General features: G+C 49.0%; 1 protein-coding gene across 2 annotated transcripts in view; it reads left to right on the top strand.

Moving 5' to 3' along the window:
• The window catches only part of PNPLA4 (patatin like phospholipase domain containing 4), a 41,661-nt gene that overhangs the window by 610 nt on the left and 16,313 nt on the right, over positions 1-24,738 (top strand). For both annotated transcript variants that reach the window (XM_052663346.1, XM_052663347.1), the window contains exons 2-4: positions 1,597-1,789; positions 4,877-4,971; positions 6,686-6,821. In XM_052663346.1, coding sequence (XP_052519306.1) covers positions 1,610-1,789; positions 4,877-4,971; positions 6,686-6,821 — 411 coding nt within the window. In that variant the 5' untranslated portion in view covers positions 1,597-1,609. The remainder of the gene's footprint in view (positions 1-1,596; positions 1,790-4,876; positions 4,972-6,685; positions 6,822-24,738) is intronic.

Raw genomic sequence — 24,738 nt, 5'->3', positions numbered from 1 at the left:
AACCAGGGCTCGGCTTCAGTAGCTCAAGACACAAGCATCAGGGCCTTCAGTTCAGTTCAGTCACTCAGTTGTGTACGACTCTGCGACCCCATGGACTGCAGCATGCCAGGCCACCGTGTCCATCACCAACTCACCAACTCCCGGAGCTTGCTCAAACTCATTCCATCAAGTCAGTGATGCCATCCAACCATCTCATCCTCTGTCGTCCCCTTCTCCTCCTGCCCTCAATGTTTTCCAGCATCAGGGTCTTTTCCAATGTGTCAGTTCTTCACATCAGGTGGCCAAAGTATTGGAGCTTCAGCTTCAGCATCAGTCCTTCCAAAGAATATTCAGGACTGATTTCCTTTAGGATGGATCAGGGCCCTAGGTTCCTAAATTCCAGGCCCAGGCCAAGTACCTAATTTGAAGGTACCAAAATCCTGGGTGACGCCCCTTTCCCCTTCACTCAGAGAGCATCCGAGTGAAGAGCATTGCAAGGGTGAATGTTTTATACACACGGTAAAATCGTGCCCCCAGAGGTTTCGTGGAAAAAAAATATTTTACGGTTAAATTTGTTGCAAATATCAGGTGGTGCAGGTGATATTTCTTTGGACCTTCAATTGCCTTTGGCAGTCGCAGTCTCAGTTTGTCTTGAGAAACTTCCCTATGAAATACATTAAATTGTTGAATAATTCAGTATTGCATTATGGAATAATTGTCAGCATCAGTTTGAAAACAAAAGCAAAACAAAAAACAAAGGAATGCTCACAAGGGAACCGGGTAGGGAGCCAAGCTGTCTATTTTTAATTTACTGATGCCATTTGCAAAGAGCAAATGTCTTTAATCTGGAATTTGCTATAGTCTGTAGTGATGTTACTAATGTTAACAGTCACCCAGGCCCCCAAATGTTTCAAAAGGTTAAGAAAAAAGGCCAAAGGCCTTGCCCGTTGAAATTAATCCATTTGCTTTTTGCCAAGTAATTAGAAACTAGGCTGCATAGTCTACGTACTGAATAAATATAAACATGTTAATTTTGTTAATTAACAGAAGTATATTGGGTCAAGGTGAGCGAGGAAAAAGAAAATGTTTCCTTGAGAGATTTGGTCGTTCAGTTACACTTTGATTGAAAATATGCTTAGACCAGAAAATTATATGTATGTAGACACACATACATTTTCTTTGTGACCCCACGGACTATAATACTGTCCATGTAATTCTCCAGGCCAGAATACTGCAGTGGGTAGCCTTTCCCTTCTTCCAGGAGATCTTCTCAACCCAGGAATCGAACCCAGGTCTCCTGCATTGCGGACTCATTCTTTACCAGCTGAGCTAAAAGGAAGCCCAAGAATACTGGAGTGGGTAGCCTATCCCGTCTCCAGGGTATCTTCCCAACCCAGGAATCAAACTGGGGTTTCCCACATTGCAGGCGGATTCTTTACCAACTGAGCTATCTGTGAAGCCCATATACATATATATTCGCGCGCGCGCGCGCGTGTGTGTGTATAATTAAACATGCATAATTGTATTTATATCATCACTTCTAAGAAATGATGACTAGCATCCATGTGGAACAAACTAGACCACCTTACAGGCATTTCTTGGGTTTTGTTTCCCCAGTTTCGCAGCTAGAATGAAGCCCATCAACTTGTCCTTTGCAGCGTGTGGGTTTCTGGGCATTTACCACTTGGGGGCAGCATCGGCACTTTGCAAACACGGCGGAAAGCTGCTGAAGGATGTCAAGGCCTTTGCTGGGGCTTCCGCGGGATCCTTGGTTGCTTCGGTTCTCCTCACAGCGCCGCAGAAAATAGAGGTAATTTAGTAACTAGGCTGTGTTGCTCACCAATAAATTAAGAACAAACAGGGAAGATGATTGTTTAACTCTATTAAGTTAACTGCATAGAAGTCATCCTTTGCCTGGGAAACAGAAAAGGTTAAGACTTCTTTTAAAATGTCACCCTTAAAGAGCTTTGCTCGCCATTTGGAAAAGAAGATTATTTGGGGGGTGATAATAAGACAAGGAAATAAAATGCCTTATTTTGCTCATGAGTGTTTCTTTAGTCTGAAGATTCCAGCTTTGTTTCTTTCCAGCAAAGATTTATTTCCCCGTTAACTGATCATGAAAACACAGAGCCTGTTCTCAAGGCCTGGAACATGTAGGTGATAAAGTCTTTGCTTGCTTCTACTTACAGACAGGCGTGTAAAGTAAAACATGACCCTGTAATTTAAATGGAATGATAATGGAATTTAATTAATGGCTTTTTCATTGCCATAGTAAGAAGCCCTAAATTTCAAGTAGTGTATCTAGAAGTAATAATAGTAAGCTTTCATTAAGTATTGCATTTAATGCAGTCTATATTTTTAAGCCCTCCATGGTGGCTCAATAATAAAAGAACCTGCCTGCCATGCAGAAGACTCGGGTCTAATCCCTGGGTCCAGAAGATCCTCTGGAGAAAGAAATGGCAACCCACTGCAGTATTCTTGTCTGGAAAATCCCATGGACAGAAGAGCCTGGCGGGCTATAGTCCACGGGGTCGAAAAAGACTTAGACACAGCTTAGCGACCAAACAACAACAACGACAGTGTATTTTAAAATCTGTCTTCTGCTTCTAGACAGTCGTGATGCCCTCTCTGACTTTGAGAACTGGCCTCAGCGGGTGGAAAATATTCTATTTGTTAATTACGTGCATCCTCTTAACCACTTGGAATAGTCATCATATAATGATTAACGCTTCCATGCCCAGGGATGAAGTCAAGGTCACACTTAAGTGTTCAGAACCACAACATTTTAAACACAAGAGACTTTATTGCGAAGAGACGCCCGGGTGGAGAGCAGGAGGGTGAGGGAACCCAGGAGGACTACTCTGCCACGTGGCTCGAGGTCTGGGGTTTTAGGGTGATGGGATTAGTCTCCTGGTTGTCTCTGGACCATCAGTCTGACTCACGGCCCTTCCTCTTTGTTTGCTCAGCCAAGGTGGATGCCCGCCAGAAGGATTCTGGGAGGTGGAAGGACACATGGTGTCCTCCTTCTGGCCTTTCCTGAACTCCTGCGGTTGGTGCTGGCTTGTTGGTTGCACGTTCCTCACCAGGAACCTCCTGTCATAAAATAACTCACATAAACAGTTACTCTCGGGCCGACTTAGGATGCGCAGTTTCGGGCAGTGTCTCCCCTGACTCAGGGGCTCTGTGTATCTCGTGAATCCCAGTGCCTAGCCCCAAGCCTGATGTCAGTAGGTTGCTGGATGGATGAACTAAAAAAAATCAAAGCTGGGTCTGGGTTCAGGTCCTGGCTATGACACTCATTCTTGATGACATAGTAGGAAAGATGCTTAGCCCTACAAACTTCAGTTTTCCTGTCTGTCCTGTCTGGTGATTATATCCACCTTGCATTCTTTGTTTTCTTTAACCTTTACTCATTTTTAATTGAAGGATAATTAGAATATTGTGTTGGTTTCTGCCATACATCCGCATGGATCAGATAGATATACGTATATCCCCTTCCTTTTAAAACTCACTCCTACGTCCCATTCCAAATTCTCTCTTTTTTCTTTTTAGTGAAGTATAGCTGATTTAAAGTTGTTATTCATATCTGATGTGCAACAAAGTGACTTAGTTACACACACACACACACACACATATATATACACATTAATTTGTAATATTCTTTTCTGTTTTGGCTTGTGATAGGATATTTTTTTCCATTGGAGTATAGTTGCTTTCCAGGCTTCCGTGTCGGCTCAGGTGGTAAAGAACTTGGGAGACCTGGGTTCGATCCCTGCGTCAGGAAGATCCCCTGGAGGAGGGCAGAGCAACCCACTCCAGTATTCTGGCCTGGAGAATCCCGTGGACAGAGGAGCCTGGCGGGCTGCAGTCCACGGGGTCACAAAGAGTCGGACACGACTGAGCGACTAAGCAGAGCACATAGTTGCTTTCCAATGTTCTGTTAGTTTTTGCTTTACAGCATGAATCAGTTATAAGTATAACACATCCCCTCCCTCCGGAACCCCGCTGCCACCTCCCTCCCCATCCCACCCCTCTAGGTTGTCACAGAGCCCCAGCTGGAGTTCCCTGAGTCACCCAGCGATTCCCGCTGGCTGTCTATTTTACTTATGTTAACCCCCCTTGCATTCTTACGTGAGCATGTGCCAATAGAGGATTCAGCATTGGCTTGCCTCTTAGACCCCACTTAGGTGGCGGGGGGCTTTTATTGGACGCCTTTGCCCCGGACTAACCTCCAGAGACTGTGATCTGCCCTTTGCATACGAAGGTCATCACAACTCCTTTCTCTGTTGTACGTGTTGGTCTTGATTGGCAGCGCTGTTGCAGAGCTGCAGTTGAAACGTTCCTGAGGCCACAGAATTGTCGTGGGAGAGGAGTTGCCTTAGAGAGGTCTGTAGAAAAAAAGTGCTCAATTAGCATTGGAATCCAGCCTTCAAGGATTTTCCAAAGGTGATTTAAAAAAAAAAGATTGTAATTGGGAGAACACATAGCTTGCCTGGAGACTAGGAGTGGTGGGTGAGGGTCAGGCCCAGAAGGGATTCTAGCCTGTGAAGCACCGGACATTTGGGGTTAGCTTTGTAGGGTCCAGGTATTTTGTTTGGCAGCCTTCCCTGGTGGCTCAGATGGTAAAGAATTTGCCTGCAATGCAGGGTTTAATCCCTGGGTTGGGAAGATCCCCTGGAGGAGGGCATGGCTACCCACTCCAGTATTCTTGCCTAGAGAATCCCATGGACAGAGGAGCCTGGAGGGCTACGGTCCATTGAGTTGCAAAGAGTCAGACAGGACTCAGCAGCTATCACTTACTTATATAATTACCTTGTGTGGTGGGCACAGAGGTCTGGAACTAGAATTGCTTTTTTTCTGACAAAACGTAGAGTCAAGTATGACTTTTCTTTTTCAGGAATGCAACAAGTTTACCTATGATTTTGCTGAAGAAATCCGAAGGCAGTCTTTTGGGGCACTAACACCTGGCTATGATTTCATGGCCCGATTGAGGTACGTATATATATATATATATATATATATATCAATCAGCAGTTCAGTCGCTCAGTCGTGTCTGACTCTCCGACCCCATGGACCACAGCATACCAGGCCTCTCTGTCCATCACCAACTCCCGGAGCTGGCTCAAACTCATTCTGTCAAGTCAGTGATGCCATCCAGCCATCTCATCCTCTGTCGTGCCCTTCTCCTCCCACCTTCAATCTTTCCCAGCATCAGGGTCTTTTCCAATGAGTCAGTTCTTTGCATCAGGTGGCCAGAGGATTGGAGTTTCAGCTTTAGCATCAGTCCTTCCAATGAATATTCAGGAGTGATTTCCTTTAGGATGGACTGGTTGGATCTCCTTGCAGTCCAAAGGACTTTCGAGAGTCTTCTCCAACACCACAGTTCAACACCACCAAAGCGTGAATTCTTTGGTGCTCAGCTTTCTTTATAGTCCAACTCTCACATCCAAACGTGACTACTGGAAAGAAAAACCATAGCTTTGACTAGAGGGACCTTTGCTGGCAAAGTAATGTCTCTGTATTTTAATATGCTGTCTAGATTGGTTATAGCTTTTCTTCCAAGGAGCAAGTGTCTTTTAATTTCATGGCTGCAGTCACCATCTGCAGTGATTTTGGAGCCCCCCAAAATAGTTTGTGACTATTTCCTCACCTATTTGCCGAGAAGCGTTGGGACCAAATGCCATGATCTCAGTTTCGAATGTTGAGTTTTAAGCCAACTTTTTCACTCTCCTCTTTCACTTTCATCAAGAGGTTCTTTGGTTCCTCACTTTTTGTCATAAGGGTGGTGTCATCTGCGTATCTGAAGTTATTGATATTTCTCTCAGCAATCTTGATTCCAGGTGGGAATATATATATATTCCCAGGTGGCACAGTGGCAAAGAATCCATCTGCCAATGCAGGATACACAGGAGACTCGGGTTCAATTCGGAAAGATTCCCCTGGAGAAGGCCATGGCAACCCACTCCAGTATTTGTGCCTGGGGAATCCCATGGACAGAGGAGCCTGGCGGGCTACAGTCCATGGGGTCCCAAAGAGTCGGACATGACTGAGCAACAGAACGTGTATATAGAACGTTTCTCCGCAGAGCGTGTGTAACCAGGATGCTGTGGATGAACCACACTGAGCTCAGTCAGCATTGTCGCTCCTCGGATGTTTACGAGGCGACCAGTCATCAAAGAGGAACTGTGCGGTGGGCGGTCAGGCCCCTCCAGATGGAAGTTCTCTTGCTCTCTGTACATCCCCCGGCCGGACCAGTCCTGGCCACCCGGGCACCCAGTCTCGTCTCCTCGCGTGTCTCTGCCCCCGTGATCCTCCTCATCTTTAGGCCAGAGGGGCTCCACCTGCCAGTTTCATGAAGCGGAATGGCTGTCCTCCACGATGGTCGTTAACCTGCGAGCTTATGAGCTACTCCCTGCTGTAACCAAGGGGCCCACCTGACCCCAATGCCCCGTATAAATGGTGACCTCCTCCTCCCGCCAATCTTGGCTGCCTTGTCCTGTCCACAACACATGGGCGGGGCTTTGCTCCACTGCTTTTATTTTATATCTTTTTTTTGGCTTTGGACGTGTGAGATTGTGCATCTGCTAAGCCTCTGGCATCCCTCTCACTGTCTGGACTCTCTCATGGGTTTCCGGTGGGGGCAGCTACGAGGCTCGCAGGCCCGAGGGGGTGCAGTCCTGCAGGCCGCTCCCTTTCTCTCCTCCAGGAGCGGAGTGGAGTCAGTTCTCCCTGCCAACGCGCACGAGCTGGCCCACGGCCGCCTGCACGTCTCCATCACCAACAGCAGGACCGGGCGGAACTGCCTGGCCTCCAGCTTTCCCTCCAGGGAGGACCTCGTCCAGGTAAAGGCGGCCGTGTCCCACGGTGCAGGAGGCCAGCCAGCGCTGGTGTGCGTGTTGATCACAGTGAGCGTGCGAGGCCTTTAAATCAGGAGTCCCCAACGTTTCGGGTGCCAGGGGTGGGTTTCATGGAACACTTTTTTTTTCTTTCCCTTAAAGACTTTTTATTTTATATTGAGGTATACTTAATAAATAAACAATGTTGGGATAGTTGCAGGTAGACGGCAAAGGAACTCAGCCACACATATACATGTATCCTTATGGCTCAGCTGGTAAAGAATCCACCCGCATTGCTGGAGACCTGGGTTCGATCCCTGGGTTGGGAAGATCCCCTGGTGGAGGGCATGACGACCCACTCCAGTATTGTTGCCTGGAGAATCCCACAGATAGAGGACCCTGGTGGGCTACAGTCCATAGGGTCACAGAGAGTCACACAGAACTGAGCTACTAAGCACAGCACATTCTCCCCCAAACTCCTCTCCCATCCAGGCTGCCACATGACAGTGAGCAGAGTTCCCTGTGCTGGACAGCAGGTCCTTGCTGGTTCTCCGTGTTAAATACAGCAGTATGTCCATGTCCATCCCAGAGTCCCTAACTATCCCTTCCCTCATCCTTCCCCCCTGGGAACCATAAGGTTATTACAGAGGATTGAGCAGAGTCCCCTGTGCTGGACAGCAGGTCCTTGCTGGTTCTCCATGTGAAACACAGCAGTGTGTCCATGTCCATCCCAGACTCCCTGACTGTCCCTTCCCCATCCTTCCCCCCTGGGAGCCATAAGGTTATTACAGAGCATTGAGCAGAGTTCCCTGTGCTGGACAGCAGGTCCTTGCTGGTTCTCCGTGTTAAATACAGCAGCATGTCCATGTCCATCCCAGACTCCCTGACTGTCCCTTCCCCATCCTTCCCCCCTGGGAGCCATAAGGTTATTACAGAGCATTGAGCAGAGTTCCCTGTGCTGGACAGCAGGTCCTTGCTGGTTCTCTGTGTTAAACACAGCAGTGTGTCCATGTCCATCCCAAACTCCCTAACTATCCCTTACCGCATCCTTCCCCCTGGGAACCATAAGGTTATTACAGAGCATTGAGCAGAGTTCCCTGTGCTGGACAGCAGGTCCTTGCTGGTTCTCTGTGTGAAACACAGCAGTGTGTCCATGTCCATCCCAGACTCTGCAACTATCCCTCCCCCAATCCTTCCCCCCCACCGCCTTAGCCAACCATAAGTTTGTCCTCTAGAAGTCTGTGAGTCTCTTTCTGTTCGGTAAGTTCTTTTGTATTACTGAGGACAGTTTTCCCGTGGACTGGGGAAGAGTGCGGGAGGATGTTCGGGAATGACTCGTTTATTCATTACTCGTTACATTTATCGCCCACTCTTTTCCTCTTATGACTGCATCAGTTCTGCCTCAGGCCCTCAGGCATTAGACCCCGGAGGTTGCGAACCCCTGCTCTAAATCCAGCTTTGCATCTCGGGCCTCATAGATAATGGGTGCTGCATCAGTCCTGCGTCTCATGGACGGATCTCAGTGTTCCCGAGGCCACAGCACAGCAGGCGGCTCCCCGAGGCCTGGGGACGCGCCCGGTGTCTTCTCTTGTGATGTTCAGCGTGGCCACATTTACTCTGTGCATGAACTTGAGCACCAATAACTGTTGTTTACACTGTCGTACGTTAATGCTCTGCAGTTCACGTAAGACTTTGTGCATGGACTACCGTATTCAGTCCTTCCACACGCCTTCTGTACATCAGGCAGGACAGGCGAGATTCACGCCTCTTCTGTTGCTTTTTTAACAGAAGAAAGGGGCAGAAAGATTTTATGTGACACGCCCCAGGGTGTGCCGATTGCCAGTGGGAATCCAGGTCTCTTGACATTTTCAACCGAATGTTCCCTTTCGTTCCTTCCGTTTGGCATTGATGCCTTTCTGTCCACACACACGTGGAAGCTGGTTGAGAATTCATGATCTCTGGGAGCTGTTTCAGCTGACTTGCAAAGAGCAATGCATTGGTAAGGGGATACATGAAATATTTTAAATTGGCAAGGACACACTAGGGCTTCCCTAGGAGCTCAGACGGCTCAGTTGGTGAAGAATCCACCTGCCATGCAGGAGACCTGGGTTCGATCCCTGGGTCGGGAAAACCCCCTGGAGAAGGCAGTGGCAACCCTCTCCAGTGTTCTTGCCTGGAGGATCTCATGGACAGAGGAGCCTGCTGGACTACAATCCATGGGGTTGCAGAGTCGGAGCGAACGAGTGACTAACGTGCAAGGATGCACGGCTCTTAGAAACACCAGCCGATTTTTATTTTCCTTCTGTGGGTGTTGTGGGGCTTCCCTCATGGTACACATGGTAAAGAATCTGCCTGCAATGCGGGAGACTTGGGCTTGATCCCTGGGTCAGGTAGATCCCCTCAAGAAGGGCGTGGCTACCCACTCCAGTATTCTTGAGTGGAGAATCCCCACGGGCAGAGGAGCCTGGTGGGCTGCAGTCTATGGGGTCTGCAAGGAGTTGGACATGACTGAGGGACACACACTTTATCTTTCTGTGGGAAACGTAGCAAGCCTCGGGTGATAGAGAACATGGTGTGCGGACGGCAACAGGTGATGGATTGAGCGTGAGAGCTAAAAGTTCCACCCGAATTTAATGATAAATGCATTGTTGCTTTTTTAACTATCGACTCTCCCTGTTTGAATTTTACATTTGAATGATAGGATTTGAAATACCTAATGAAGTGTTGAGCTGACAAGTGAAATTACTCTGCGACTTAAGAGATGAGAATATTTTCACTCTTTGTACCAATTGCTCCTGTCTCATTCATACACTGATATTCAACCTCTCTTAAGAAAATATTTTTCCATAATGTAATTGTTAAGCTTGTGTAGACTTAAAGACTAGAAAGGGGGAAGCTGGTAAATCCATGCCTGAGTTGTCACAAATGGTCAACACCAACACAGAGACATCAGGCTGGCAGTGGGTCAGAACACCTCTTCTTATTCGTAAGGGGACAAGATTGTGAACAAAGGACTGTCATCCCATCATAAAACAGGAGGGGAGGGACTTCCCTGGTGGTCCAGCAGTTAAGACTCCATGTTTGCACTGCAGGGGACCCAGGTTCCATCCCTGGGTGGGGACTAAAGTCTCACATGCTGTGCACTGGGGCCACCAAAATATATATATATATATTAAAAAAAAAAACACAGGAATTCTGCTCATAGTTTCTACCTTTTCATTGAGTCTGTGCCTGGCTACTCTATCTACAGAACACCTGGTATTTTCTGTCAGTTCAGCTCGGTTCAGTCGTGTCTAACTCTCCGTGACCCCATGGACTGCAGCACGCCAGGCCTCCCTGTCCATCACCAACTCCCAGAGCCTGCTCACACTCATTCCATCAAGTCAGTGATGCCATCCAACCATCTGATCTGTCGTCCCCTTCTCCTCCCACCTTCAGTCTTTCCCAGCATCAGGGTCTTTTCCAGTGAGTCAGTTCTTTGCATCAGGTGGCCAAAGGATTGGAGTTTCAGCTTCAGCATCAGTCCTTCCAATGAACACCCAGGACTGATTTCCTGTAGGATGGACTGGTTGGATCTCCTTGCAGTCCAAGGGACTCTCAAGGGTCTTCTCCAACACCACAGTTCAGAAGCATCAATCCTTTGGCGCTCAGCTTTGTTTGTGGTCCAACTCTCACCTCCATACATGACCACTGGAAAAACCATAGCCTTGCCTAGATGGACATTTGTTGGCAAAGTAATTTCTGTGCTTTTTCATATGTTGTTTAGGTTGGTCATAACTTTTCTTCCAAGGAGTATCTTTTAATTTCATGGCTACAGTCACCATCTGCAGTGATTTTGCCCGCCCCCCCCCCCCCCAAATAAAGTCTGTCATTGTTTCCATTGTTCCCCCATCTATTTGCCGTGAAGTGATGGGACCGGATGCCATGATCTTAGTTTTCTGAATGTTGAGTTTTAAGCCAACTTTTCACTCTCTTCTTTCACTTTTCACCTTTAGTTCTTCTTCGCTTTCTGCCATTGGGTGGTGTCATCTGCATATCTGAGGTTATTGATATTTCTCCTGGCAATCCTGATTCCAGCCTGTGCTTCCTCAAGCCCAGCGTTTCTCATGATGTGCTCTGCATATAAGTTAAATAAGCAGGGTGACAATATACAGCCTTGACGGACTCCTTTTCCTATTTGGAACCAGTCTGTTGTTCCATGTCCAGTTCTAACTTGCTTCCTGACCTGCAGACAGGTTTCTCCGGAGGCAGGTCAGGTGGTCTGGATGCTTTCTATATCCCACCGTGGCTTGCTGACCACTGTTCAGCACACATTTGTTACTGCTCTGTGTAGCTTAGTTTTTGTCTGTCTTCCCTCACTAGAGTGTAAGCTCCACAGAGGGTCAGGGACTGCTGTCTCCTGTCCCCTACTGAGTGCCCAGCCCTGACACTGTGCCATCTCCATCAGTGTGTGTTCCGTGAATGAATATGAGTTAGTAAGTCAGTGAACTGCGGTGGCACCTACTGAAAGCATGAAGAAGCCGCATCCTTCACGGTCAGTGATGTGGACAAAATAAGGGAGCTACGTTAGAGGCCCCACAGGAGTCCAGGTGTCTAACATTCTGCTTGGCCCCCGTGCTCCCCCTCCACCAACGCTCGATAAAATCACCCTCTTAATTCCTATCGTGTGGGAGTGTGACTAACGTTCCCCCCACCAAAATGTCCACACTGTACCCCCCAGGAGCTGTGAACCCAGAATCTCACTTGGCAGAGGGGATTGTGTAGACAGGATGAACGTGAGGGTCTCAGTGGGAACGGGGAGATGGTGCTGGGTTAGGTGGGCAGACCCCAGCTAAGCATGTGTGGGTTTAGAAATAGGAGACGCTTGCAGAGTCTGAGATGCAGGAGACTTAGCATAAGGAGGTCACAGAGGGTGTGCACCCCTTGGGCCAGCCAGTGATGCTGAGGGACCACAGTCCTACAGCTGCTGGAACTGCACGCTTTAGCAAGAGCTGAATGAGCAGGAAACCCCGCCTCCCCAGGAGCCCCCGGGAAGGAAGGCCCTGCCGTCACCTGAATCCTTCCGCTCAGGTGGATCCAGCCTATTTTGGGTCCCACTCTCCATATCCTAGGATCGTCCGTTTGGCTTGCTTTTAGACTTTCGGTTTGCAGTCGCTTGTTAAAGCAGCAGCAGTCTACCGTGGTGGCGGTTTAGTCGCTCAGTCGTGTCCGACGCTTTGCGACCCCACGGACTACACCCTGCCAGGCTCCTCTGTCCGTGGGACTTCCCAAGCCAAGATGCTGGAGTGGGTTGCCATTTCCTTCTCCAGGATAGCAAACTGTGGCAGTACTGGACTTTTTTTTTTTTTTCTTCTGATTTGCTTTGTTTTGGATAATAACTACTCAGAGAACTAGTGTAATTACTTGAGTTCATTGAACGGAAGAGAAACAGTTGACACAACTGCATAATACCTTGTAAGGAGAATAATTGAATAATTAACATGTATCCTAGGTTATACGAGACGCATTTTAAATATTGAGTAGAATGCTCTAACCTTTTGCAGAAATGCAAAAGAGCAGATGGTGGTGATAATCATGTATGAAATATATGCCTGGAATATACATGAGCATGTAGTTCAAAGAGCAAGATTGGTGAAGCGTACATGAGGGAAGAAGAAAAAAGCACGATAACGGGAAAATAAAATAAACACTCCCCTCTCGGTGGTGACGTGCTGTGTCCTGATGAATGAGGCCAGTGGGAACCACTGTCTGAGATAGCTGTTCTTTCTTCCTTTTTTAATCTAAAGTGAAAAGTGAAACGGAAGGTCACTCAATTGTGTCCGACTCTTTGCGACCGCATGGACTATACAGTCCTTGGAATTCTCCAGGCCAGAATACTGGAGTGGGTAGCCTTTCCCTTCTCCAGGGGATCTTCCTAACCCAGGGATCGAACCCAGGTCTCCCGCATTGCAGGCGGATTCTTGACCAGCTGAGCCACCAGGGAAGCAAGCCCAAGAATACTGAAGTGGGTAGCCTATCCCTTCTCCAGGGGATCGTCCCCACCCAGGAATCGAACTGGGGTCTCCTGCTGTGCAGGCAGATTCTTTCCCAGCTGAGCCGCTAGGTAACACCTTTCCAATCTATTTTTATTGAGCCAGCTGTGCCGGCTCCCCGTTGCTATAATCCGGGCTTTCTCTGGTTGCGGCGAGCAGGGTCTTCTCTCACCGTGGTGCCTGGGCTTTCCATTGCGGTGGCTTCTCTGTGTGTGGGGTGCAGGCTCAGACGTTGTGGCGTGTGGGCTGTAGAGGGTGGGCTTCGGGAGTTGTGGCACGTGGGCTTCGTGGCACATGTAGGATCCTCTGAGACCAGGGACAGAACCTGTGTCCCCTGCAGTGGCAGGCGGACTCTTACCCACTGGACCAGCCGGGAAGTCCTGGGGTGGTGGTTCTGATGCCTCCATCAATGTGGGGGTAGGGGGGAGAGAAAAAAGCCTCCTACTGTCCCCCCTACCTCCTGAGGTAGACACTGGAGGGCTCCACTCTCTAGAAGCCAAGAGGAGAGGCAGCCCACACTGTGTAGCTGGCGTCAGCTGGGAGCTTTGCACGCCCGGCTCTGAGCCCTCAGCTCTGGGTTTCCTGTCTCTGACCTGGGAAGTCTGTAGGTGTCCGAGAGGAACGAGGATTAAAAGCGGAGGCAGGACATGTCAAGGATGGGAATATGCGGGAGAGGACTGAATATCAGTGGTTTTCATCGATGGCTTATCTATTCTCTTAATTACTACCAATTTTTTTTCTCTTTTAAAAGCCAGTTTCTTCATTACCCAGCATTCAACTGCGGCCTTTTTGTTACAGATAGGGTGTCCATGTGTGTACTGAGAACCCAAGTAGAAGCCCTGTGTCTCCGAGTGTCTCGTTACGCCGTCTTGGATAATCCGCTGTTTTCTGTGCATCTCCCAGTATTCCCGTTTAGATCTGTCATTCCCTGACGGTGGCCTCCGAGGCTCATTCTGTTTGAGCCTCAGTTTTCTCAACTGTGAAATGGGCATAAGCTCATCAGCGTTACCACGCAGCAGCAGTTCCCAAACTTCTTGGCAGTGGGGACCGGTTTTCGTGGAAGACGAGGTTTTCACAGACCTGGTTGGGGCGATGGTTTCGGGATGATGTAAATGCATTGATTTATTGTGCACTTTATTTCTAATCTGCCACCACTGCTGATCTGAGGGGAGGTACTGGCCTGCTGCCCACAGGGTGGGAACCCCTGCCTTGGAGAGGAAATTGAAAAAAATCACGTAGAGGCGTGCTTGAGACAGTCAAGTCCTGTAGGCTTGATGATTACAGTTGGGAAAGTGAAAGTCGCTCACTCGTATCCAACTCTTTGTGACCCCATGGACTGTACAGTCTATGGGATTCTCCAGGCCAGAATACTGGAGTGGGTAGCCTTTCCCTTCTCCAGGGGATCTTCCCAACCCAGGGATCGAACCCAGGTCTCCCGCATTGCAGGTGGATTCTTTACCAGCTGAGCCACAAGGGCAGCCCTAGTTACAGTTAATGTTTAGTAAATAATGAAGAAATAGGATAAGCCATACACATCACTGCTCTGCACTCCTGTGTGAGTCTGTCATGAAATTAAAGCCCCAGCTTTTATTTTATTTTATTTCACTGACTTGATAGAATTGAAACTCCAATACTTTGGCCACCTCATGCGAAGAGTTGACTCATTGGAAAACACTCTGATGCTGGGAGGGATTGGGGGCAGGAGGAAAAGGGGACGACAGAGGATGAGATGGCTGGATGGCATCACTGACTCAATGGATGTGAGTCTGAGTGAACTCCGGGAGTTGGTGATGGACAGGGAGGCCTGGCGTGCTGCGATTCATGGGGTTGCAAAGAGTCGGACACGACTGAGCGACTGAACTGAACTGAACTGAACTGAAACATTCTTTTACTCCTATCTTTGTTCATGAGCAAAGTGCTCACATGCACACCAAGTTGCTTCAGTCGTCCAGCTCTTTGCGTCCCCGTGGACTATAGCCCTCCAGGCTCCTCCCTCCATGGGATTCTCCAGGCAAGAATACTGGAATGGGTTGCCATTTCCTCCTCCAGGGGATCTTCCCAACCCAGGGATCGAACCTGCATCTCGTGTCTCCTGCATTGGCAGGTGAGCTCTTTACCACTGGTGACACCGGGGTGGCTCACCTCCATCTATAAAGTCTTGAGACGTGTATGATTACTGCTGGGTTTTGCTGCCTTTAGGCATCTGAATTTTACCCCTCTCACCATTGGCCCGGTGCACATTCACCCACGTGCTTGTGTGTGATGACTCACACTTAAATTATATCAGCTTCACTTTTGGTGGCATGGAAATATTTTTCTTTCATCTGAATTGCAACGGTAGTTGATTCTTTTCTCAGTTCAGTTCAGTTCAGTCGCTCAGTCGTGTCGGACTCTTTGCGACCCCATGAATCGCAGCACGCCAGGCCTCCCTGTCTCATCACCAACTCCCGGAGTTCACTCAGACTCACGTCCATGGAGTCAGTGATGCCATCCAGCCATGTCATCCTCTGTCGTCCCCTTCTCCTCCTGCCTCCAATCCCTCCCAGCATCAGAGTCTTTTCCAATGAGTCAACTCTTTGCATGAGGTGGCCAAAGTACTGGAGTTTCAACTTCAGCATCATTCCCTCCAAAGAAATCCCAGGGGTGATCTCCTTCAGAGTGGACTGGTTGGATAAAAAAATGTCGGACTGCGTTGGGTTTCAGTTGGGGCACCAGGGATCTTTAGCTGCAGCATGTGGCATCTAGTCCCCAACCAGGGATCGAACCTGGGCTCCCTGCATTGGGAGCTCAGTGTGTTAGCCACTGGACCACCAGGGAAACCCCTCTCAGAACCTCCTTTGAAAGTTATGTGGTCCAAAGACTCATTTTATCTGGGATTGGATTTCCGTGGTATTTGGCATCGTATGTCCCTGGCGATGGAACTTACTGCCGTGGTCTGAATGTATCCCTCCCAAATTCCCGTGTCGAAGTCTTAACCCCCATTATGATAGTGTCTGGAGGCTGGGGGGTCTTTGGAAAGTGCTGAGGTCATGAGGATGGAGCTGACGCGAATAGGATGAGTGCACTTATGAAAGAGACCCCTGAGAGCGCCCCTCACCTCTAGCAGCACTTGAGGACGTAGAAGTGGGTTCCCGGCAGACACGGAGGCTCGTACTGCCGAGATTCTACAGCTGTGCCAGGTAAACCGTCGTTTCCTTAGCCTCCCCGTCTGTGGGATTTTGCTGTAGCAGCTGAATGGACTAGAGCAGGGGACTGGCACTGAGAGGCGAGAAGGCTCTGTAACAAATAGCTCAAGTGGCTCTGTAACTGAGTTAACGACCAGGAAGGGGCTCAGTGAGTTTAGAGGCACAGGTCAGCAAAAGCCTGCACTGCCGCAGGGGGTTCCGGTGAGGACTCGGAAAGAAAACACGAAACTGGGAGAGAGCCTCCATCTTCTTAGAGAAACCTGGAGAGCGCAGGCCGTGTGGATGAGGTCACAGACGGAAGTGAGGAATTTTTGTTGTTGTTAGTTACTTTATTTGGCTGCATCTGATCTTAGCTGCGGCCCTTGGGAACTTTGCGTTGCATCACGTGGGATGTTTCTTCGCAGTCCACGGGCTCCCTAGTTATGCTGTGTCTGGTCCGGAGCACGTGGTATCAGTAGTCCCCACGCCTAGCCTTCACAAACGGGATCCTAATTCCCCTACCAAGGATCGAACCCACGTCCCTGGCATTGCAAGGCGGACCCTTAACCACTGGACCGCCAGCAGAGTCCCTGGAAACCCAGAAATCTTAAGCAGACGGCGGAGGAAAGGTCATCCTTGTCATGAGCTGACCAAGAAGAATCATGTGCGTGTCCTCCCGTGTTCTGTGGAGGCTACAGCTCGCTAGTGGTCATGTTGGGTGTTTGGGGGCAGTTTCCAAGCACAGCGTGGAAAGAGCAACCTGGTTTCTCTTGGCTGCTTAGAGTGAGAGACGAGAAGAGGGAAGAGACTTCAAGATGGAATTGTTCCACAAAACGGAAGGAGGACTTAAAGGTTTGGAACGTTCTCAGCCTGGGCGTCCTGGAAAGAAGGAGACTGCCTGTTTAGGATGGAACAGGAAGGGCGTGGCCATCTGGCCGGGGAACCTTCTGATGACAGGGTCAGGTGACGGTCATTCAGCCGTCTAGACTGAAGCCAGGCCCTGTGGTCCCAGAGCACGGGAGAAGGCCTTTCAGACAGCACTGGGGGCTCTGCCATCAGAGGTCTGAGAGTGCCAGGCCCTCACCAACACAGGGCACAGCAGAGGAGGCGTTCCCAGGAAGGCAGTGCCCTGCAGAGCCCGGGGGTGCAGCTGACCCCCATCCTACCCTACGACCCCAGCCCTGGGGAGACTCTACAAGGAGACCCACTTGTGCTCAGTCGGGTCTGACTCTTTGTGACCCCCACCCCTATGGACTGTAGCCCGCCAGGCTCCTCTGTTCCTGGGATTCTCCAGGCAGGAATACTGGAGCGGGTTGCCATGCCCTTCTCCAGGGGATCTTCCGAAACCAGGGACCGAACCCCGGTCTCCTGCATTGCAGGCGGATGCTTTACCACCTGAGCCGCTAGGGAAACCCTGGGGGACCCAGGCACAGAGGCGAATACTTGTCATGGGTTCTTTGTTTGTTTGCTTGTTCAGTCACCCAGTCGTGTCTGACTCTTGGTGACCCCATGGACGGCAGCACGCCAGGCCTCCCTGTCCCTCACTGTCTCCTGGACTTTGCCCACGTTCACGGCCATTGCATCAGGGATGCCGTCCAACCATCTCATTCTCCGATGCCCTCTTCTCCTTCTGCCGTCAATCTTTCCCAGCATCAGGGACTTTTCCAATGAGTCGTCTGTTTACATCAGATGACCAAAATACTGGAGCTTCAGCAAAGTTCCTTCCAGTGAATATCCAGGGTCGATCTCCCTCAAGATTGACTGTTTTGATCTGCCATCATGGGTCCTTGGGAATTCCTTTATCTGTGGCCCCCTTTGTGTAGTGTCCCCCCAAATGTCTAAATGCGTTCACCTGAGTTCATGCCTTTTATGCTCCAGGTTTTATTCTGGGCTATTTTTCTTCAAAAGGAAACATACAATCAGGAAATCCAAATGTATTGTAATATTAGCCTTCAGCAAAGGATACGCAGAGAAGCAAATCCTTTTTTTAAAACCAAGTCATGTGTTTGTTGGCTGTCCATATATCTTTTTTTTTTATTTTTGGAGAAATGTCTGTTAGGTCTTCCAAGCACTTTTTGTTTTTTTAATTTTCTTTTATTGAGCTGTATGAGCTGCTTGTACATTTTGGAAATCCCTCCTTTGTTGCAAATATTGTCTCCCATTCAGAGGGCTGTCTTTCCGTCTTGTTTATGGTTTCCCAGCACAGGGAGCTCAGCTGTGTGCTCTGTGATGACCTAAAGGGATGGGATGGGGAGATGGGAGGGAGGCTCGAGAGGGGAGGTTATACGTATGGCTGATTCACCGGCTTTTGTACAGCAGACACTTAACACAACCATGCAAAGCAATTATACTCCAAACAAACAAAAAAAAAAGCATAGTAAATCAGCTGTATCTCAGTAAGAGAAAAAGATTTTAAAAAGTCATGTATCACCCCCACAGCTGAGCAGAAATGATTTTGAAATTAACCATGCCGCAGAGGGATGGGGCTTCCCTGGTGGTTCAGCTGGTAAAGAATCTGCCAATTACAAGAGACACGGGAGAGGAGGGTTTGATCCCTATGTTGGGAAGATCCCCCTGGAGAACGAAATGGCAACCCACTGCAGTATTCTTGCCTGGAGAATCCCATGGACAGAGGAGCCTGGCAGGTTACCTACCGTTCATAGGGGTCAGAGAGAGTTGGACATGACTCAGGAGCTAAACAACAGTGACAGCAGAGGGATAGAGCTTTGGCACCTGTCTAAATTGGTACAAACTGTTGAATCTGTGTTTAAAGCTCGCCCACTGTGTGTATGCTCTGAGATGGTCCTTCGACATCCACGGAGGCCCTCTGATACACACACACCCAGGAGGGCGTCCATGCAGAATGGTGTCCCTCTCGGAAAGAAGAACCCCGTCTCCATCACTACGATGTCCTCAATTTCCCTGCACACAGTGAGCGTGTTTTTTCTCAGGGACAGCTCACATTGAGCCTTTCGAAGGTGAAATAAGGACTGAATTTAAGATTGGTCATTACGTTGGAAAGACTGGGGAAGATAAATTTGAGCCTGTCTTTGAATTTCAAGTGCACCAGCAGGCTCTGAATAAACAGCCAGATTCTCATTAAACGCCACAGTCAACTTTAGGCACAAATGAGACTTGTTGAGAATTTATTCTCCAAGGAGGCCGGGCTACATCATTTTCTAAACACCTCTTTTCTGTGCAGTGAAAAATGAGAAGAGCTAGTCCTAACGTGTGGAATGCGCACTTGGCTGTGGTTTATCCGGTCGTAAAGGAAGTTACTAACGTTTATTCTTAGCATGGTGTACTTCGGGTGCATGTGTGTGTGCTAATTTGCCCAGTCGTGTGTGGCTGTGTGCGATCCCGAGGACTGTAGCCCACCAGGCCCCTCTGTCTGTGGGAAATGTCCCAGCAAGAATCCTGGAGTGGGTTGCCGTGCCCTCCTCCAGGGGATCTTCCCAACCCACGGACTGAACCCGAGTCTCCTGTGTCTCCTTACATCGCAACTGGATTCTTTACCACTGAGGTACCAGGGAAGCTCAGAGAAACAAAAGCCGAATTAGTGGTTTAACATCCATGTAATTCTTTCCTTTTTTTTTTTTTTTTTTTTTTTGACTCTATCAGTTCTTACTTGTGGCGCACGGGATCTTTGCTTTTTGCTGCAACACGCAAGCTCTTCAGTTGAGGCCTGTGAGCACTAAGCTGCGGTGTGTGGTGTCTAGTTCCCTGACCAGGGATGGATCCAGGGCTGCCTGTACTGGGAGCGTAAGAGTCTCAGCCGCTGGACCACCAGGGAAGTCCGACACACGCGTTAATTCTTACGGTGCTGGACTAAGTGACGGGGAAGGAACACTAGGTTCCTACCTTCTGTGCCAGTGCTTCCAACCAAAGAGCATCCCCAAGATGTGGCTAAATATCCGTTGGAGGGCTCAGACACCCCCGCTTGAGGACCCCCCACCCACCCCCGGCCCTAGACATATCGAGATTTATTAAGAAAAATTTCACTGAGGGCCGGTGAGTTTAAGACGGTAAAAGAGCCCGTTTAGCCATAGTGTTTCATATCTCATTAACTACCTCCCTCCTTAGAAAATGCTATTTGCTTGCAGTCAGGAAGAAAAGCTGCTTAGTTCCTGTCTGTCGAAAGCCAATTTTCCTACTAACCACAGTTTGATACACAAATCAGTAGCCTGAATAAACTGTGACAGAACAAATACATTGATTTTGGGGGAAAATGATGGGTATTTTCCAGTTCACTGCACTCTTCAAACCCGTTCAGAGGATTCTTAACTGTTTCTATCTGTGACAAAGTAATTGGATAGCATTTTTCATCTCAATACCTCCAAAAGAGATCCAGGCATTAACTTGTGAACTTCACTTTATATCTTGTCAGGAGGGATGGGGGAACCCAGATAGTTCAGCTTCTAAAGGTAGTGGTGGTTTTTTTTTTTTCTCTTTGTTTTTGCAAGCCACACGTGTGCATAGCACAGTGAAACGAGCTGTTATAGTGAAGTTAGGGGTTCTATCCCTGGGTCAGGAAGATCCCCTGGAGGTGGAAATGGCAACCCACTCCAGTATTCTTGCCTGAAGAATCCCACGGACAGAGGGGCCTGATGGGCTACAGTCCATGGGGTCTCAAAGAGTCAGACACGACCAAGCGACTGAGCATGCATGCTCAGTGAAATAAGTGACTAGAGTTACCGAGTGTCTTCGGTTGTTTAAAGGCCCCTGTGGCGGTGGTTTAGTCGGTAAGTCGTGTCTGACTCTTACGACCCCGTGGACAGTAAGAAATGTGTCCCCTGCGTTGGCAGGTGGATTCTTTTTTTTTTTTTTAAATTGGAGGCTAATTACAGTATTGTGGTGGTTTTTGCCATACAGTCACATGAATCAGCCATGGGTGTACATGTGTGGCAGGTGGATTCTTAACCACTGGACCACCAGGGAAATTCTGTAATAATTTTTCCCCCACCACTGTATCCATTGTACTTTATCATTTTTTTCACCGCTTTGTTTTTTTTTTTCTTTAATTACCTTTAATTGGAGGATAACTGAAAGTGAAAGTGAAGTCACTCAGTCATTTCTGACTTCAGGCTCCTCTGTCCATGGGATTCCCCAGGCAAGAATAGTGGAGCGGGTTGCCATTTCCTCCTCCAGGGGATCTTCCTGACCGAGGGATTGAACCCAGGTCTCCCATAGTGTTAGGCAGATTCTTCACTAACTGAGCTTCGAGGGAAGCCCGAATTAAAGGCCTCTAAGTCCTGTCATTTCCAAGATGTGTGCCGGACGCAGGCTGTTTCCGTTACTGCTTTAGTTCAGCCTTGCCTTTTGCTTGCTGGCAACTTCATTAAAGAGCCGCGCTGTGCTTGCGGAGCACACCCAGGGTCTGTAGTTGTTTTCTGCGCTGCTTTGTTTCTGCACTCATGGCGATGCTGAGCGCGGCCTTTCTGCAGTCGCGGGCAGCAAGGGCTGCCCTGGAGTCGGAGTCCTCAGGCTTCTTGCAGTGGCTTCTCGTTGCGGGGCACAGGCTCAGTAGCTGTAGTCAGTGGGCCCCGTTGCCTTGTGGGCTGTGGCACCTTCCTTTCCTGACCAGGAGTCGAGCCCGTGTCCCCAGCATTGGCAGGTGGATTCTTAACCACTGGACCACCAGGGAAGTCCTGGAATAAATTTTTTTTTCCCCCCAGCACTGTATCCATTGTACTTTTTTTTTGTTTCACAGCTGCTTTTTTTAAAATTAATTTTAATTGGAGAATAATTGAAAGTGAAGTTGCTCAGTCTTTCCTGACTCTTGAAGAGCCTGTGGAGGATAATGACTTTACAATCTCGTGATGGTTTTTGCCTACATCAACATGAATCAGCCCGAAGTATACATGTGTTCCCCCACCACACCACATCCTGAATTCCCCTCCCATTTCCCTCCCCACCCTATCCTGCTGGGTGGTCCCAGAGCACCGGCTAGAAAGTGTTAAGTCACTCAGTCATGTCCGACTCTCTGCGACCCCACGGACTGTAGCCCGCTAGGCTCCTCTGCCCACGCGGATTCTCCAGGCAAGAATACTGGAGTGAGTTGCCATTGCCCTCCTCCAGGAGATCTTCCCGACCTAGGGATCAAACCCATGTCTCCTGCATTGGCGGGCACATTCTTTACCACTGAGCCACCAGGGAAGCCCCTGTAATTACGTGTTTTTATAGGAGTGGGCAAGTGATGAATTAGGGTGAAGGCAGTGGCCGGAACTGTGTCCAGTCTTGTGCTGAAAGCTGATCAGGGCGACTAGGGGGCTGACAAGGTTGGGCCTGAGTTTGCTTGGTTTCCATCCTATCGTCCCCACTGATGGCTGTGATCTTCTGCAAACCACCAGAGAGGCTGCTCACCCCGGCTTGCACCCTTCTGCAAAGGGTGCGGGTAGCGGCAGGCGTGGCACCCTATGCTGTCACGCCCACACGGAAGCTGAGATTTTGGAGATGAATGCCCCAGTGGGCTGGTCTGCACCGACCCTCCTTAGAAGGCTGAGAGCTCCCGTGCAGGGCTGCCACCATACCTCGGGTCCGTGCTTTGCGCTCGACACCTTACAGTTCTCCCTTTGTTTACTTCTCTATGTTTCACTGGAGGATCATTGCTTCACAATATTGTGTTGGTCTCTGCCATCCAGTCCACACCCATCAGCCGTAGGTACACACACGTCCTCTCCCTCTTAAACCTCCCTCCCACCTCCCACCCCAATTTCTTCTTTTTTTCTTTTTTCTTTCTATTGAAGTGTAGTTGATTTACAGTTGTTATTATTTTCTGTTGTACGGCAGTGATTCAGTTACACACACACACACACATATATGTGCATTCTGTTTTTTAATATATTATGGTTTATCATAAGTGTTTTTTTTAACTGGAGTATAGTTGCTTTACCATGTTGTGCTGGTCTCTGCTCTGCAATGAAATGCATCAGCCATATATGTACATCCATCCACGCCCTCACATCGCATCCCTCTTGAACGTCCCCCCGCCCTATCCCAGCCCTCTAGGTGATCACAGAGCACCAGGCTGAGCTCCCTGCGCTAATCCAGCAGCTTCCCACTAGCTCTCTGTTTTAGACACGGTCGTGTGTTTATGTGTCAGTGCTTGAGTCGGTGAGGCCATCCACCCATCTCGTCCTCTGTCGTCCCCTCCTCCTCCTCCCGCCCTCAATCTTTCCCAGCATCGGGGTCTTTTCCGGTGAGTCGGCCCTTCCCACCAGGTCGTTATGCTGGTGACTGGGCCTCTCCTTATTTGCCCTTCTGAATAAATCAGCTTGTGAGAGCTGACCTCACACATCACAGGTACAGCATGGTTTCTTTGGGGGAAATGCCCTTCTGGCTTCTAAGTAACTCTTACTGGATGTTGGGTATGCTCAGCTGCTGAGTTGTATCTGACTCTGCAACCTCGTAGACTGCAGCCCGCCAGGCTCCTCTGTCCATGGGATTCTCCAGGCAGGAGTACTGGAGCGGGTTGCCATTTCCTCCTCCAGGGGATCTTCCTGACCCAGGGACTGAACCCGCGTCTCTTCTGTTTCCTGCCGTGGTAAGCGGGCTCTTTACCACTAGTGCCACTGGGAAGCCCTCGTGGATGTTGCACAAGTCATTTTTAAGGCTCATAACCCATCTCTGAATAATTCCTGCTGGGAAAAGAAGCTTGATGAAACCTTTCACAGAAAACAGCGATGGAGTCTTCACTTACCAACTGAAGGTTTGGAGCTTAAGCAGTCACTATCTAACGCTGTATCTTTCCTGATAGAACACAGCGGTTTGCAAACTGCATCGCACAATAAAAACTTGTGCGTGTCAGGAAAGCTCCCCAGAACCTGGCTTTTCTTGTGGGAGGAGACAGTAATATTTGCAACCGCAGTCTTTTTTCCACTTTTTGAATGGAAGGTAAAGTATAATTGGTGCGCCTAGCTGGCAGTGTCTCATTACATACCCAGGGCGTGTCCCTGGCATGTAACATGTATTCTTCCCTCAGTGACAGCCTGGTGACATAAATGCAAACATCCCTCAGCTGTGAGCTAACCAATGCCATGACAACCAGAGGGGTTTGTTCCTCCGCAAGACTGAAACGTCCAAATGATTCTCACAGTGTGGCACAGAACATTGTAAATAACTGACTTGCAGCCTGTACGACTGAGGGAATTTAGACACACCTGGACTTTAATCCGTCTAGTCAACGAAGGTTCGTCTGGTCAAGGCTGTGGTTTTTCCAGTGGTCATGTATGCATGTGAGAGTTGGACCATAAAGAAAGCTGAGCGCTGAAGAATCGATGCTTTTGAACCATGGTGTTGGAGAAGACCCTTGAGAGTCCCTTGGACTGCAAGGAGACCCAACCAGTCTAACCTAAAGGAGATCAGTCCTGAGTGTTCATTGGAAGGACTGATGCTGAAACTGAAACTCCAGTACTTTGGCCATCTGATGTGAAGAGCTGACTCATTTGAAAAGACTCTGATGCTGGGAAAGATTGAAGGCGGGAGGAGAAGGGGATGACAGAGGATGAGATGGTTAGATGGCATCACCAACTTGTTGGACATGAGTTTGAGTAAACTCCAGGAGGTGGAGATGGGCAGGGAGGCCTGGTGTGCCGTGCTTCATGGGGTCACAAAGACTCGGACACAACTGAGTGACTGAACTGAACTGGACTTTAATTGTGCAGTGACTCGACCATCTGCCATTAAAGTGCCAGTGTTTCTCAGGTGAAGGCGATGGAATCAGAGGAC

This window comes from Budorcas taxicolor, chromosome X (genome assembly GCF_023091745.1).
Source record: "Budorcas taxicolor isolate Tak-1 chromosome X, Takin1.1, whole genome shotgun sequence".
In the NCBI taxonomy this organism is placed as follows: Eukaryota; Metazoa; Chordata; class Mammalia; order Artiodactyla; family Bovidae; genus Budorcas; species Budorcas taxicolor.
The sequence above is the reverse complement of the archived record's forward strand: the minus strand, read 5'-3'. Positions and strand labels throughout refer to the sequence as shown.